The sequence below is a fragment of the Sinocyclocheilus grahami genome, unplaced genomic scaffold, assembly GCF_001515645.1.
Source record: "Sinocyclocheilus grahami isolate Dianchi unplaced genomic scaffold, SAMN03320097.WGS_v1.1 scaffold2064.1, whole genome shotgun sequence".
Classification (NCBI taxonomy): domain Eukaryota; kingdom Metazoa; phylum Chordata; class Actinopteri; order Cypriniformes; family Cyprinidae; genus Sinocyclocheilus; species Sinocyclocheilus grahami.
Window position 1 is genome coordinate 69,203 of NW_015507243.1, and position 16,141 is coordinate 85,343.

The following is a 16,141-nucleotide window of genomic DNA, read 5'->3' on the forward strand; positions in this document are numbered from 1 at the left end:
CTGGAGCACAAAACCAGTCATAAGGGTCAATTTTGAGAAATTGAGATTTATGCGTCATCTGAAAGCTGAATACATAATCTTTCCATTGATGTATGGTTTGTTAGGATCGGACAATATTTGAAAATCTGGAATCTGAGGGTGCAAAAAAATCTAAATATTGAGAAAATCATCTTTAAAGTTGTTCAAATGAAGTTCTTAGCAATGCATATTACTAATCAAACATTAAGTTTTGATATATTTACGGTAGGAAACTTACTACATACTAAATGTCATGGATGAATATTTACTGAGATCTGTTTTGTAGAAATGACCCGAGATTCAGAGCCAAAGTACAGGAGGGTAAAATGACTTCAGAAAGACGGCAGCATCATTGCGTTATTTTTACACAAAGATGGGTAGCTCTATTAGTAAAATCTGTTGACTCTGGCATTTGCATTATATTCCAATGGTGACAGTTCAGAAATGGGAAAAAGCACTTGTGATTATTCCCGAAGCTGTCAAGCCTGTAACTCAAAAAGTCGAGCAGATATAGAAATTTCAATGTGGTTTCATGAGTAAATTGCTAAGTTGTACATATTTTCAAAGCTCAGAAACCAAATGTGGGTCATTCCGTTTACAGCTGTTGTTCTTTTAATGAGGAATGTGTGAAGAAAAAACTATGTTGAAACTAGAAATGTATCTCGTTTCCCTCTAAAACTGGAGTCATTCTGACTCTTCTCTAAAAAAATACTGGGTTACTCAGTAAATATACATTCATGAGATTTAATATTTTGGCTTTAATCACTATTTATGTTTTTCATTCTTTAGAAAAAACTAAACAAAAACAAATGTATTTAAGAGGAATGACCCAACTGGCTTAACCAGTTCATCTGACTGAAGACTGATATAAGTCAGGAATTATACTTTAATATAAGCATTGTGGTTATGCATTGGAAACCTTATAAGACACATAACTGGAACATTTATTTGCTGTTGCACACTTGCCTGTCAGACATGCATTACATGTTCATTACTGTGAACTAAGCATTCATTATGAGCTGAGAGACGCGTCTGTGATAATGACCGCTAGGGCTGTGCGATTAATCGATATCGCATCGCAATTGCGAATTGAGACGTTGCGGTTTGCTAATCGCAAAGCCTGCGATGTGTTCCAGAGCATATGCATGACTGCCAGCCTTGAGTTGCAGTCTTACTAACCAATAGAGTGAGCGCACCTCCGTTCTCCCCAATCAGCACTGCTCTAGCCAACTGAGTAAACGCCCACCGTAAATTTTTTTTTAAAAAGCCTGTGTCTCTGAATGCTTCTCATACTCGCTCCTTTCTGCCGCGTCTCACGGAGGAGCCGTTTACACTCGCAGCACACTATGGAAGGCCAAAAAGGCCTGAATTTTAATGAGTCAACAATGCGTTAAACACGTGTCGTTTACACGTGAAAAAATCAGTGCGTTAAATACGTGTATTCAACGTGTTAAATACGCGTGAAGTAGCCGTTAGAAATCAGTTTGAGGGGTCAGTGTCATTGGCTGCTGAGGACTTGGGTCAAACCACTTCTGTGAGCTTAGGGGGGGGTTACCATTCATAGACTAGACAACCACCATTTAACATGCTAAAACGTTAAATACGTGTTGTTGACGCGTTAAAATTCACGTGTTTTTGGCCCCTTTGGCCTTCCATAGCACACACGCAGTCTGTCTCGTAATGCTCGGTTATACGAGCGCATCTGGCAGTATGACCCGTGTCAACTCGCGCCTGGCTCCGCGTTTAAAACAAGTGTAAATTCAGTCTAACTGCAGTGCTAACTTCACTTGGATGAAATGAAACATTCAGCACATTTTCCACTTGTTCTTAAAATCCCAAATACTTAAAAATGACTAAATCAGCCTATGTAACCAATGTAATACTTTAATAATTGACTAAAGTAATACAGTTCTTTATTTACACAAAATAAACTAATCTTTCCTGTGAAATTCAGTAAATTCTGTAAAAGTAGTAATACCACTATAATATTCCCTGCTGAAAAAAAACAATAGAACCCCTCCCAAAACACAATAGAACATTTAATGGATTTAAGGGTTATAATGGTAATTACTGTATATTGGCTTTAATGTAAACTATAATGGTGTCTACTGGTACTTGATGGATTCTATTGGTGATATGTAATCTGGCAGATGGGAACCAATAGAACAACAGTAATTCCTATTGGAATAATGCCCAAAACACACTACAAAAAATAATTTTGTAATTGTTTTAATGGAAACCATAAGAATTTCTGTGATGGTTTCTATTATTGTTTTTTTCAGCAGGGTACTGATACCCATACTGTGCTGCACACTATTGACAATATTAAGCTGAAGCTTGACTTTGCAAAAATAAAATCACAAATCCTGTCAACAAAAAAAACATCGCAATTACATATTTTCCCCAAATCACACAGCCCTAATGAACGCTGCACACAGACATGAAGCTGTGTGTTTCTCTTTAATTCTGTAAAAGTAGTAATACCACTATAATATTCCCTGCTGAAAAAAAACAATAGAACCCCTCCCAAAACACAATAGAACATTTAATGGATTTAAGGGTTATAATGGTAATTACTGTATATTGGCTTTAATGTAAACTATAATGGTGTCTACTGGTACTTGATGGATTCTATTGGTGATATGTAATCTGGCAGATGGGAACCAATAGAACAACAGTAATTCCTATTGGAATAATGCCCAAAACACACTACAAAAAATAATTTTGTAATTGTTTTAATGGAAACCATAAGAATTTCTGTGATGGTTTCTATTATTGTTTTTTTCAGCAGGGTACTGATACCCATACTGTGCTGCACACTATTGACAATATTAAGCTGAAGCTTGACTTTGCAAAAATAAAATCACAAATCCTGTCAACAAAAAAAACATCGCAATTACATATTTTCCCCAAATCACACAGCCCTAATGAACGCTGCACACAGACATGAAGCTGTGTGTTTCTCTTTAATTGGACACCTCGTCTGTCTTAAATCAAGAACACAGTGACTCCAGACGAACACACAAACACGACGAGCCCAGCAGACACTTGAGAACGAGGTCAGAGATACACGAGATACAGAGAGAGAGAGAATATCGACAGGTTCATCAATATAATGTGAACCTAAACAAATCACAATAAAACTTCTGAACAGGAAAACACAAAAAAACAACCACACACATCTCACAGACCTCTGCTGTTTCATATAAAGTTCATGCTAATGATGAGTGACTAACACAAATATGATAAACAAACAGCAAAACATTTACTTTAATCATTTTCATCAGATTTGATCACTGCTGGAGAAACTTTTGCAGTCAGAATAAGCTAATAAACTCACAGACGGAGCGTGAAGGATACTCACACACACACAGAGACAGTCCAAGAAGCTCTTGAGCACAGAGTAAAACCCTGTTTTACCCATAACTACTGTAAAACACACACATTTAAACCAGAGAGAGGAGAAAGTGCGGGAACAGGAGGAAACCTTGAAGACGGAGAGACTGTGTGTGTGTGTGTGTGTGTGTGTGAGAGAGAGAGTGTGTGACAGAGAGAGATGAGACTCGGGCTAATTTTAAACGCTCCTCACGGGCCCCTGGGGAAATCCTGAGACCCCAATCGAAGAGTCTGAAGAGCCAAGACCAAGAGATCTCATTACACACACACACACACAAACCCCAACAAACACACACACACAAACACCCCAACAAACACCCCAACAAACACACACACACACACACACAGACACACACAGACACAGACACAGACACACACACACACACACACACACACACACAAACACCCCAACACACACACACACACACACACACACCCAAACATACACACACACACACAAACAAACCCAAACAAACACACACACACACACAAACCCCAACAAACAAACACACACACACAGATCCACTTGAGCAATACCGTTTACACACTGACAAAAATGACCTGATTACAGAAACTTGAGAAACAGATCTGATGTTTAAAAATCAGACTAAATGGGTTAAAGTGATGGTTCATCCCGTCTTACTGTCTTTCTTCAGAACACAAAATGAACTCAAAAGCTAATGTGCATATTGTGTACAGAAAAGAAGCCCTCGATTATTTTACTTCTACAGCAGCTGCGTTTACTTGCAACCAATTCAATAATCTGTTAGAAATACGATTGACCGCTCAGATTGAAAAACCTTCCCTTAAACACCTCAATCGATCCGATTTGATCAGATTACACGTGAAATAATCCAGTCAATAGGGACAAATTAAATATGTAAATGCTTGAATCTCATTGATCTGGACTGATGATGATCGGTGACTGAAGCGTGATGAGAGCAGCAGCGTGTGTTGTGTCTTCATACTCACAGATGATAAGGAGCGTGTTCTTGTTCTGCGGCGTCTGCTCCTCTGCTCCGCACAGAAGTCATGTCTGAAGAAGCTGTCTGTGAGCGTGCCGTTCCTCTCACAGCTGGAGACAGAACAACACCAGAGACGCAAACAGGTCAGAACAGGTGAGCATGCTCCACACAGGATTTCTTCCTGTTAAAGAGATTTGCTTTACACGGCAAAAAAGGCTTATCTGACTTACTCTGGTTTCTAGTCAAAATATCTACAAATTCTTACATTAAGATGCATTCACTTGATAAGCAAAACGACGTGAGATATTTGTGACCCTGGAGCACAAAACCAGTCATAAGGGTCAATTTTGTGAAACTGAGATTTATGCATCATCTGAAAGCTGAATAAATAATCTTTCCATTGATGTATGGTTTGTTAGGATGGAACAATATTTGAAAATCTGGAATCTGAGGGTGCAAAAAAATCTAAATATTGAGAAAATCATCTTTAAAGTTGTTCAAATGAAGTTCTTAGCAATGCATATTACTAATCAAACATTAAGTTTTGATATATTTACGGTAGGAAATGTACAAAATATCTTCATGGAACATGATCTTTACTTAATATCCTAATGATTTTTGGCATAAAAGAGAAATGTATAATTGTGACCCATACAATGTATTGTTGGCTATTGCTACAAATATCCCCCAGCGACTTAAGACACGTATAGTCTTGTTTCCAGAGGAAAAACTAAATTAAGTGCATTTTGCTTAAAACAAGTACATTTATCTTCCACCAGTGGGGTAAGTACAATCCTCTTGTTTTAAGAATATTGTACTTTCCCCACTGGCAGATAACTTTACTTGTTTTAAGCAAAATGCACTTAAGTTTTTTTCCACCCTGGAAACAAGGCTAAATATCTTATGCTGTTTTGCTTATCAAGCGAATGCATCTTAAATTTAAGAATGTTTAGATTTTTGACTAGAAACAAGACACAAATACTACGTAAGATAAGCCTCTTTTTTTGCAGTGTACATGCTCATTTGTAAATAATAAAAATACTTTTATTACATTATATGTCCAAAACTGAAAAAATCAAAAAATTTTCACACACAAAAATTTTTTTTTTTAAATTTAAAAGATTGTTACTACAAAGATGTGCTGGATTTGTATTATTAGAGCTTTCCGACTTGAGTTCACGTGCGTTTTCTCAGTCGGGAAATTATTTTTCACATGCAGTGCTGGTGATGATGCTTCTTGCGTTCGTTTCGGAGAACCAGAGGACAAATATTTCAATCGAGCGCTCAGGGATAGCATCTGTGGTCTGATTCGGTTCTAGTACATACCGGTTACATAGGTGCCATATTGGTACCGGGTTTCGGTACCCAAACCTACGTTCAATGCCATGACTTTAAGAGGTTTTCAGGCCTTGATTTGAAGGGTGAACTTAGTGCTGGGCGGTATACCGGTTCATACCGAATACCGGTGTTTATGTTTGTTATGATATGAATTTTTTTAAATACCGCAATACCGGTGTATGTCGCTTAAACAATGTTACGAACGCACCACTGTTTGAAAGGCATCCCTTTTCACTGCTGCACTGCGGTGAGGGAACAGCTGTATGTGTTACTAAGCGTGAACGTTCAGAAACTGAAGCTGTAGAACTAATAGAACGTGACGACACAGAAGAACTCATCCACAATATCCACACTGACCTCCACAAATATCCAGCGCCCGCTTATTGTACTTTCCCCACTGGCAGATAACTTTACTTGTTTTAAGCAAAATGCACTTAAGTTTTTTTCCACCCTGGAAACAAGGCTAAATATCTTATGCTGTTTTGCTTATCAAGCGAATGCATCTTAAATTTAAGAATGTTTAGATTTTTGACTAGAAACAAGACACAAATACTACGTAAGATAAGCCTCTTTTTTTGCAGTGTACATGCTCATTTGTAAATAATAAAAATACTTTTATTACATTATATGTCCAAAACTGAAAAAATCAAAAAATTTTCACACACAAAAATTTTTTTTTTTAAATTTAAAAGATTGTTACTACAAAGATGTGCTGGATTTGTATTATTAGAGCTTTCCGACTTGAGTTCACGTGCGTTTTCTCAGTCGGGAAATTATTTTTCACATGCAGTGCTGGTGATGATGCTTCTTGCGTTCGTTTCGGAGAACCAGAGGACAAATATTTCAATCGAGCGCTCAGGGATAGCATCTGTGGTCTGATTCGGTTCTAGTACATACCGGTTACATAGGTGCCATATTGGTACCGGGTTTCGGTACCCAAACCTACGTTCAATGCCATGACTTTAAGAGGTTTTCAGGCCTTGATTTGAAGGGTGAACTTAGTGCTGGGCGGTATACCGGTTCATACCGAATACCGGTGTTTATGTTTGTTATGATATGAATTTTTTTAAATACCGCAATACCGGTGTATGTCGCTTAAACAATGTTACGAACGCACCACTGTTTGAAAGGCATCCCTTTTCACTGCTGCACTGCGGTGAGGGAACAGCTGTATGTGTTACTAAGCGTGAACGTTCAGAAACTGAAGCTGTAGAACTAATAGAACGTGACGACACAGAAGAACTCATCCACAATATCCACACTGACCTCCACAAATATCCAGCGCCCGCTCCATCAGCTCCCGCGTCTCACACACACACACACTCTCTCTCACACACTCTCACACACACTCTCACACACACACTCTCTCTCTCTCTCTCTCACACACACACACTCTCACACACACTCTCTCTCACACACACACACTCTCTCTCACACTCTCACACACACTCTCTCTCTCTCACACTCTCACACACACTCTCTCTCTCTCACACTCTCACACACACTCTCTCTCTCTCACACTCTCACACACACTCTCTCTCTCTCACACTCTCACACACACTCTCTCTCTCTCACACTCTCACACACACTCTCTCTCTCTCACACTCTCACACACACTCTCTCTCTCTCACACTCTCACACACACTCTCTCTCTCTCACACTCTCACACACACTCTCTCTCTCTCACACTCTCACACACACTCTCTCTCTCTCACACTCTCACACACACTCTCTCTCTCTCACACTCTCACACACACTCTCTCTCTCTCACACTCTCACACACACTCTCACACACACACACTCTCTCTCACACACACACGAGCGTGACTTTCAAGCAACTCACAAGCAACTTTCAGACCCTTTTAGCGGCTTTCTTCTATAGAATATTCATACTGACAAACCTAGCCACTGTTCTGGATAAAGCTTAGCTATGGTTCAGTTGGAGGATTTCTCCAGAGCTGTCCCGCGAGCGCGAGGTCTGACTTTCCCGGAGAAGTGTCGCCTCTCTCGGCGTCTGTTCTGTGCAGTGAGCGCCAGAGAAGCACCGCAGCCGACTCCTCAATAAATGAGAACAAAACAGCATTTCCTAGCACCTGTCGCTTACTGATTGTTTGGAATTATTAACAGATGAACCACACACATATTTATATCACATGCACTTTTTTAGTTAGTTACTCAGACGCAGGCAGTGCGCCGCATGAGACAGAAAAGTAATATAGCCAAAACAAACGCATAGCCGCTCTTTAGTGTAGATGCATGCTGATTTTATCAGACGATGCTGTGATTATAAATGAGAGTGACTCCTGGATAACATGTATTAAAAGAGGTTGTGTTTAATCACTATTTAGTGTGGTGTTTTTTGACAATATTCACTCATCATGACAGTAAAATAAGTCATTTTAAGTCAATATACTGCAGTATTTCCTCTCAATCAGTAGAAAATATGGTTAACACCCGCTCATGCATGAAAAAACAATACCGTCTTGTACCGTGAAACCGGTATCATTTTGAAAAATACCGTGATATAGATGTTTGGTCATACCGGCCAGCACTAGGTGAACTGATGCAGACGTACCTCCTGGAGCGGTCTCTCCTGCGTCTGTCTCTGTGGCGTCTCCTGCTGCTGGATGAAGAGGAGCGTCTGCGCAGGCGTCTGCGACTGAGATGATTCCTGCTGCAGCTTCGCTCTGACGACGGGAACCGCCGAGAGTGAGGCATCTGCAGACCACACACACCAGCACTTAAAACAGCGGCTTTCTATTAGAATAGGTTTTCAAATGTAATTTATTCCTGTGATCTTCGAGAATGAAAGGTATTATCTAACTGCTACTTAGTCAGACTAGTGTTGTTATTTTTTACAAATGTATCAATATATAATAAAAGTAGCAAATCTATTCGAACATCAGAAATCAGCAGATATTATGTGACAACATTTTATGCACATCTTTAATTTAAAAAAAAACAATACAAACAACAAACAAATCAACAGATGTATATTATTTACATTTAGTAATTTAGCACTTTTTAAAATTATATAATAAATAAGAAAACAGAAGCTAGTGTTAGTTTTGTGTTTTTTAAAGAAAACACACAGTTAGTAATATTTATATATATATATATATATATATATATATGAGATTTCGTTGATACCTTGTACAAAATATGCATTTATTTAAAAATATAAATATTTTTAAAAACATGTTCAAAACCTTAGGTCACCGATATTTTCCTATGATTTCAATAACTTAATTAGTTGATCATAAACCTTAATGAAGTGGCACATAACTCAAATTCATGAAGATCTGAAAATGTGCATTTTTTTAAAAAGTCAAAATTCTTAGCGTTTGAGAAAGGGGCGGGGCTTAATGAATGTGTTCAGCGAGAAGGAGCACAGTGACGTCACACACAGTGCGTTCCCGCAGCTAGCCCAGAGAGAAATATAACTAGCTTCAGACAGCGACATTAATTAATATCTTCATTTGTGTTCCGTCTTTATAATGTATCATTTAACAATGTACCTGTATTGAAACATGTGTGTGTGTGTGTGTGAGTCCTGTGCAGCGTGAAGTAACGTTAAGTGAAGTGTTTGTGAGAATAGTTCGAGTATGTTTCTCCTCAGAGTAAGCTAGCGGCTAGCGCATCGAGCTAGCGGCGCTTCATCGCACACAAACCGCGCAGTCTGAGCCCTAATCTGCCAAACCGACCACATCAGCGACAATAACGACAACATTTACCGCTTTAGCCGCGACGCCGGTGCGTTTGTCCCACAGAAAATCCGTTCTGCCGTTATTTCAGCGCTCCGGAAACTCTCGCGCGCAACTTCCGGCGAAGAGCTCCGACTCACGCGCTCCCGTCATTTCTGTGTTATTTCACTTTCTCATCCAGTAATTAAAATACCTACACTGCGAAAATATATATGCTCGAAGTTATAAATAAAACTAATATTATTAGAGCACTTTTTTTTCTTCAGTTTTTACCTCAAAACTTCACGTAATTGTTTGTGAAATGTAAATAATTTCTGAGTGAAAATTATTTTATACCATTTTTTCAGTGTACCTTATAGATGTCACTTTGTAACACAAAACCAGACCACTGTGAAACAGTTTATTTAGGTTGAAAATATATAGTTAAGTTCAATATTTAGTAAGTTTTTGTTTTCATAATATATGTGTGTGTACTGTGTATATTTATTATGTAAATAGAAACACACACATACAGTATATATTTTGGAAATATTTACATGCATATACATTTATATTCTTATATTTTATATTATATATAAATATATTTCATATATAAACATAACATATTTTTCTTAAATATATACATGCATATGTTTGTATTTATATATACATAATAAATATACACAGTGCACACACATATATTATGTACACAACCACTTCTATTTTGAATGCTATTAATCTTTTGACAGCACTAATACACACACACACACACACACACGCTCACTCACACACACTCACTCACTCACTCACTCACTCACTCACTCACTCACTCACTCACTCACTCACTCACTCACTCACTCACTCACTCACTCACTCACTCACTCACTCACTCACTCACTCACTCACTCACTCACTCACTCACTCACTCACTCACTCACTCACTCACTCACTCACTCACTCACTCACTCACTCACTCACTCACTCACTCACTCACTCACTCACTCACTCACTCACTCACTCACTCACTCACTCACTCACTCACTCACTCACTCACTCACTCACTCACTCACTCACTCACTCACTCACTCACTCACTCACTCACTCACTCACTCACTCACTCACTCACTCACTCACTCACTCACTCACTCACTCACTCACTCACTCACTCACTCACTCACTCACTCACTCACTCACTCACTCACTCACTCACTCACTCACTCACTCACTCACTCACTCACTCACTCACTCACTCACTCACTCACTCACTCACTCACTCACTCACTCACTCACTCACTCACTCACTCACTCACTCACTCACTCACTCACTCACTCACTCACTCACTCACTCACTCACTCACTCACTCACTCACTCACTCACTCACTCACTCACTCACTCACTCACTCACTCACTCACTCACTCACTCACTCACTCACTCACTCACTCACTCACTCACTCACTCACTCACTCACTCACTCACTCACTCACTCACTCACTCACTCACTCACTCACTCACTCACTCACTCACTCACTCACTCACTCACTCACTCACTCACTCACTCACTCACACACACACACACACACACATTTCCATACATCTATATAAATAAAAAAACTGTTCAAAAACGTTGCATTTTCCAATAATCTCAATACTTTAATGGCATTCTTATGTTTCATAAATCTTTACTGAACTAACATAAAAACATTTGTTTAGTTTAGGAAATGTTGCTTTGTTTGAGAAGGCTGATTGGTTATCACCGGAGACGCGTCACGGCACACTACAGCGGGGCATGTTGTCACAGTGGGAAGCTGCTAGTTAATATCATATAGGCTATTTTCAGTAAAACAGTAAACCGGTTAAACGTAACAATCAATCAATTCATTGGTGGCCAGCAGCGAATTTAATAAATAAATTATACTGTAATTTATAACACACTAAACGCTCGTGACAACTTGCCCCGAGCTGTCACTGATGTAAAATAATTTTCGTTGATTTTTCTGAGCCCAATTTGTTCTGGTTTTATGCATAAACTCACATTTTTCATAAAACAAGACTTCATGTCTTCAGTCATTTTGTATGTCCAGTAAATTAAGAATCTTTAGACGTTTGAACTGTAAAACAAGACAAAGCACTTTCTTCTGCAGTGCACACTGAATACTCCATTACTTGTTAGTGGCTCAAATAAACAAAAACAGCAACAACACATGGTATAAATGTCTTTTTTATTCAGAAGACAATAGAATAAGAAAAGAGACCCGATCCATTCACCCTCAGACGATCTGAAGCATTAAAACATCACAGATCAAAATTAATTCACACAAGCCAAACATCTGGGTTCAGTAAGATTTATAATGCTTCTCTTCTGCGTCTATTTGATCAAAAATACAATAAAAACAGTAAAAATGTGAAATATTATTACAATTTAGAACAGCTGTTTTCTCTGTGAATATGTGTTAAACTGTAATGTATTTCTGTGATGTGCAGCTGTATTTTCAGCATCATTCCTCCAGTCTTCAGTGTCACATGATCTTCAGAAATCAGATTTTAAGCTGAATTAAACTACAGACGGCATGCAGAATTTTTTTTTTCTGTTTACACGTGTGCAATGATATCTGATCTTTACTAAACCTGTCTGTAACACACAAACAAAACTGATCTGATTATTTTAGGGTTGTGACTCACTGAACTAAAGCACATCATGATTATCATCTGATGATGATGATGAAGGTGTTCAGAGGGATAAATAAAGGCATGTCAGAGAAGCTCTTCTCTTGGCTGTGTTTCAGCTAAAAGCTCGAGTCGCCTCACATTTCATCAGCATGCGGCGGTTTGGCTGCGTCTGCGATTCCTGCAGCCACCGGAGCGCTTAACCCCACAGACAGAGCGTCTGCGTCTGCGGCCGAGCCGTTCCTCTGTTCTCGAGCCCAATCCTGCGTCTGCTGCGGCCCGTCTGCGTCTGCGTCTGCAGGTCTGGGTTCTGACTGAGGCTCTGGAGACATCGGATCGTCTTCTCCGGGATCCTCCAGAAGCGGAAGAGACTCCGCCTCATTCAAGATGCTTCTGGAAATCACTGCACACAATAAAAACCAGAAACACTGCATACTACAGAAGACAAGACTTAAACCACTCGAATACATTTCACACCAATATCATATATGTGTCTCTGCAGCACAAAAGCAGTGTTAAGTCGCTGGGGGATATTTGTAGCAATAGCCAACAATACATTGTATGTATTTTGTATTTACATTGTATTTTTCTTTTATGCCAAAAATCATTCGGATATTAAGTAAAGATCATTTTGTAAATCTCCTACCGTAAATATATCAAAACTTAATGTTTGATTAGTAACATGCATTGCTAAGAACTTCATTTGGACAACTTTAATAATACATTTCACACCAATATCATATATGTGTCCCTGCAGCACAAAAGCAGTGTTAAGTCGCTGGGGGATATTTGTAGCAATAGCCAACAATACATTGTATGTATTTTGTATTTACATTGTATTTTTCTTTTATGCCAAAAATCATTCGGATATTAAGTAAAGATCATTTTGTAAATCTCCTACCGTAAATATATCAAAACTTAATGTTTGATTAGTAACATGCATTGCTAAGAACTTCATTTGGACAACTTTAAAGATGATTTTCTCAATATTTAGCACCCTCAGACTTCAGATTTTCAAATATTGTCCTATCCTAACAAACCATACATCAATGGAAAGATTATTAATTCAGCAATTTCCAAAGGAAGCTTATTTTTGCATTAATTGGAGATTTTGAACATTTCCACTCCTTTATAGATGAAGTTACATTATACATTTTAAATTCTACTTTTTGTAATTAAAATGTTAACATTTAAATTGCATTAAAGTTGATTCAGTACATGTACATAATTTGGAAAAATAAACTGTATAAGATGGAACATTTTTATTGAGATTTTTGAATTTAGCATCATCAGATTAGGTAATATTAGGCCTTTTTTCTTTTGCAAATCATCATAAATGTTGCAGAGCTATATTAGGAGTCCTGGTGTTGTTATGAGACAGTGTTCAGTTCACTCACACGTTGTGTTTCTCCAGCTGATCGACGGTGCTCTGCAGCTCTTTACTCTGAGCTGAACACACCACCACCCTGAAACACACGCGCACACACACACACACACACACACAATCACACACACACAATCACACACTCACAATCACACACAATCACACACACAACGAGAGAGTTCAGACTTATTTCACATCAACTGACTGCAAACACACACAGCCTCAGAGACGTCAGCTGGAAAGGAAAGTGGTTTTAGAAAACTGTTTGGATGAAAGATAAAGACAAGCATTAAGATGAGGAGGAGTGCGTTCTGGTGACTCACCTGCTCTCCAGACCATTGATATACTCCTTCTTCCTCCTGCGACTGTCCTGTGCTGAGAGTTTATTCCGAATCTTCCGTCTTACTTTCTTCAGGATTCTCTCCTCAGTCTGTGAGACATCAGTCCTGTTAGAGCCGAATTCATCACAACACACACACACACTCGTGCACGCACGCACACACACACACACACACTCACACACACTCACACACTCACACACACACACACTCTCTCTCACACACTCACACACACACACACACACACACACCTTTGTTAAGGGCAGGTTGTTGGGCAGTGAGACTCCCTCCTGATCCAGCAGCTTCTGCTCCTCCTCTGTGAGCTGGAGATCAGGATAAACCTGAGGAGAGTTAAATCATCAGCAGCAGCAGCTAAAGCCTCACCATTCACCTGAACGCAGAACAAACGTACCATAAAACCATCGGGGTTCTGAATGTTCTGCAGGTGGTGAGCAGAAACGTTCTCCACTTTGACAGACGACACCAGCTCGTTGACCACACACGAGTCGGCCAGCAGCATCTGAGAGCTCCACTCGTCTGAACAGAGACACACGAGAACATCAATGACTGACAAACCTTTAGAGACAAGCCTGCTGTGAGCTCTGAAGATGTTAATCGATGGAATACACTCCCATCTGTTCATATCAATTCAACTTATTTTGAAATAATCATATTTAATAGCAGAATTAGTGGGGGAAACTACATTTCCCATGATGCCGCTCACCCAGCTCGATGGAGATCACGTCCATCTGTGGCGTCTGCTGCTCCGAGGCTCCGCCCACACCGCTGATGTCATACACCACCTGATAGACGGTGTTACCGAGGTTCTGCTCGTGGGCTCCGTCTGAGGACTGATCTTCAGACAGACCGCTGTCGCTCTCACACACCGCTGACGTGTACATCTCGTTCGGGTTCATGGCGTTCAGAACCTCCTCAGATTCACTATCATTCAAACTCTGGAACACAAGAGAGACGCTTCAAGACAGACGGCAGACAGAACAAGAGTCCAAACAGCTGATAAAAACATCACAATAATCCACAAGTAATCCACAGCACTCCAGTCCATCAGTGAACATCTGGAGAAGACAAAAGCTGAAACTAATCCAGCATTAAGATGTTTTTAACTAAAATACATTGAGTCCATAATCCATAATAACGCTTCCTCCAGTGAAAAAGTGCATCTGCTGTTGTCTCTCACATCAAAATCCAGCCACATATGTGTTTAGAGCTGTTTAAACGCTGCTTGATCTGTGCAGATTTCTCTCCTGATTCACACCAGAACACTGACTCACTGGAGGAAGAGTTATTATGGATTATGCACTCAATGTATTTTAGTTAAAAACATCTTAATGCTGGATTAGTTTCAGCTTTTGTCTTCTCCAGATGTTAACTGATGGACTGGAGTGCTGTGGATTATTGTGATGTTTTTATCAGCTGTTTGGACTCTCATTCTGACGGCACCCATTCACTGCAGAGCATCCATTGCTGAGACACTGATGCAGTGCTACATTTCTCAGAACCTGATGAAGAAACAAACTCATCCTGATCTCTGATGGCCTGAGGATGAACACATTTTCAGCTAATGTTCATCTTTGGTTGGATTATTCCTGTATTCACTCACACAGCGCGGCTCGACGCTCCAGTCCTCCGTGTGTCGCTCCAGTCCAGCGTACAGTATTCCAGACTCTTCCAGGAGCAGGCCGCTCTCCAGAACCTCCTCAGCATCCTACAACAGACACAACTCACGTAAAGCTTGGTGCACGTAAGAGCTGCTTATGTGGAGAAAAACACACAGCCTTTAATGATATGGATTGGAATTGAAATTTACAGATGCAAACAAATAAAGTGTAAAAACAAACACTTAAATGTGTACTTTGTATGTTTTCTTTCCACTAGTCAAAAAAAAAAAGCAAAACTCAAAATCTGACCAGTGCATGAAAAAACAATGGTTGTGTTTATATTGTCCAGCTATTATCACAGTGACAAACATGCTTCTGTCTCGGGTTCAGTGACACGTGACCAGGAGGAGCTCTGATCCTTCAACAATGAACTCTACCTGTCTCTCTCTCTCTCTCTCTCTCTCTCTCTCTCTCTCTCTCTCTCTCTCTGTCTCTCAATTTTATTTCACTTTAAGAGTGCTTTATTGAGAAGTGGAGCACTTACAGGAACAAACCTCAGCGAACAGCCACGATTCAATACGAACAAAACACTGGCTTTGTGGAGCATACGCTCGTTAGTTTGCACAGATGAACAGAAGTTTGATCTAGAAGAGATCTTCTTCTTCGGATCTTCTGCTTCAGTGTGTGTATTAGTAAGTCCTGCTGAGCTCTAGTGGAGTGAGTGTGAGTGTGTG

At 39.5% G+C, this 16,141-nt stretch overlaps 3 protein-coding genes across 6 annotated transcripts in view; 1 reads left to right on the top strand and 2 right to left on the bottom strand.

Moving 5' to 3' along the window:
* clk2b (CDC-like kinase 2b) overlaps window positions 1–9,564 on the bottom strand; it is a 28,357-nt gene extending 18,793 nt beyond the window's left edge. For all 3 annotated transcript variants that reach the window (XM_016260356.1, XM_016260359.1, XM_016260355.1), the window contains exons 1-3: window positions 9,452–9,564; window positions 8,293–8,435; window positions 4,387–4,489 (exon numbers count right to left, since the gene is read on the bottom strand). In XM_016260356.1, the coding sequence (XP_016115842.1) occupies window positions 4,387–4,489; window positions 8,293–8,435 (246 nt within the window). In that variant the 5' untranslated portion in view covers window positions 9,452–9,564. The remainder of the gene's footprint in view (window positions 1–4,386; window positions 4,490–8,292; window positions 8,436–9,451) is intronic.
* Window positions 9,565–13,150: 3,586 nt separating this feature from the next.
* creb3l4 (cAMP responsive element binding protein 3-like 4) lies at window positions 13,151–16,014 on the bottom strand. The gene is made up of 7 exons (XM_016260352.1): window positions 15,952–16,014; window positions 15,410–15,514; window positions 14,513–14,744; window positions 14,201–14,325; window positions 14,040–14,129; window positions 13,774–13,880; window positions 13,151–13,532 (listed from the first exon to the last, which is right to left on the bottom strand). Exons 1-7 carry the CDS (start codon window positions 16,012–16,014, stop codon window positions 13,460–13,462), a joined length of 795 nt encoding a protein of 264 aa, XP_016115838.1. The 3' UTR covers window positions 13,151–13,459.
* LOC107573900 (zinc transporter ZIP1-like) overlaps window positions 15,960–16,141 on the top strand; it is a 3,610-nt gene continuing 3,428 nt past the window's right edge. For both annotated transcript variants that reach the window (XM_016260353.1, XM_016260354.1), the window contains exon 1: window positions 15,960–16,099. The gene's annotated coding sequence lies outside the window, so the exon portion shown is untranslated. The remainder of the gene's footprint in view (window positions 16,100–16,141) is intronic.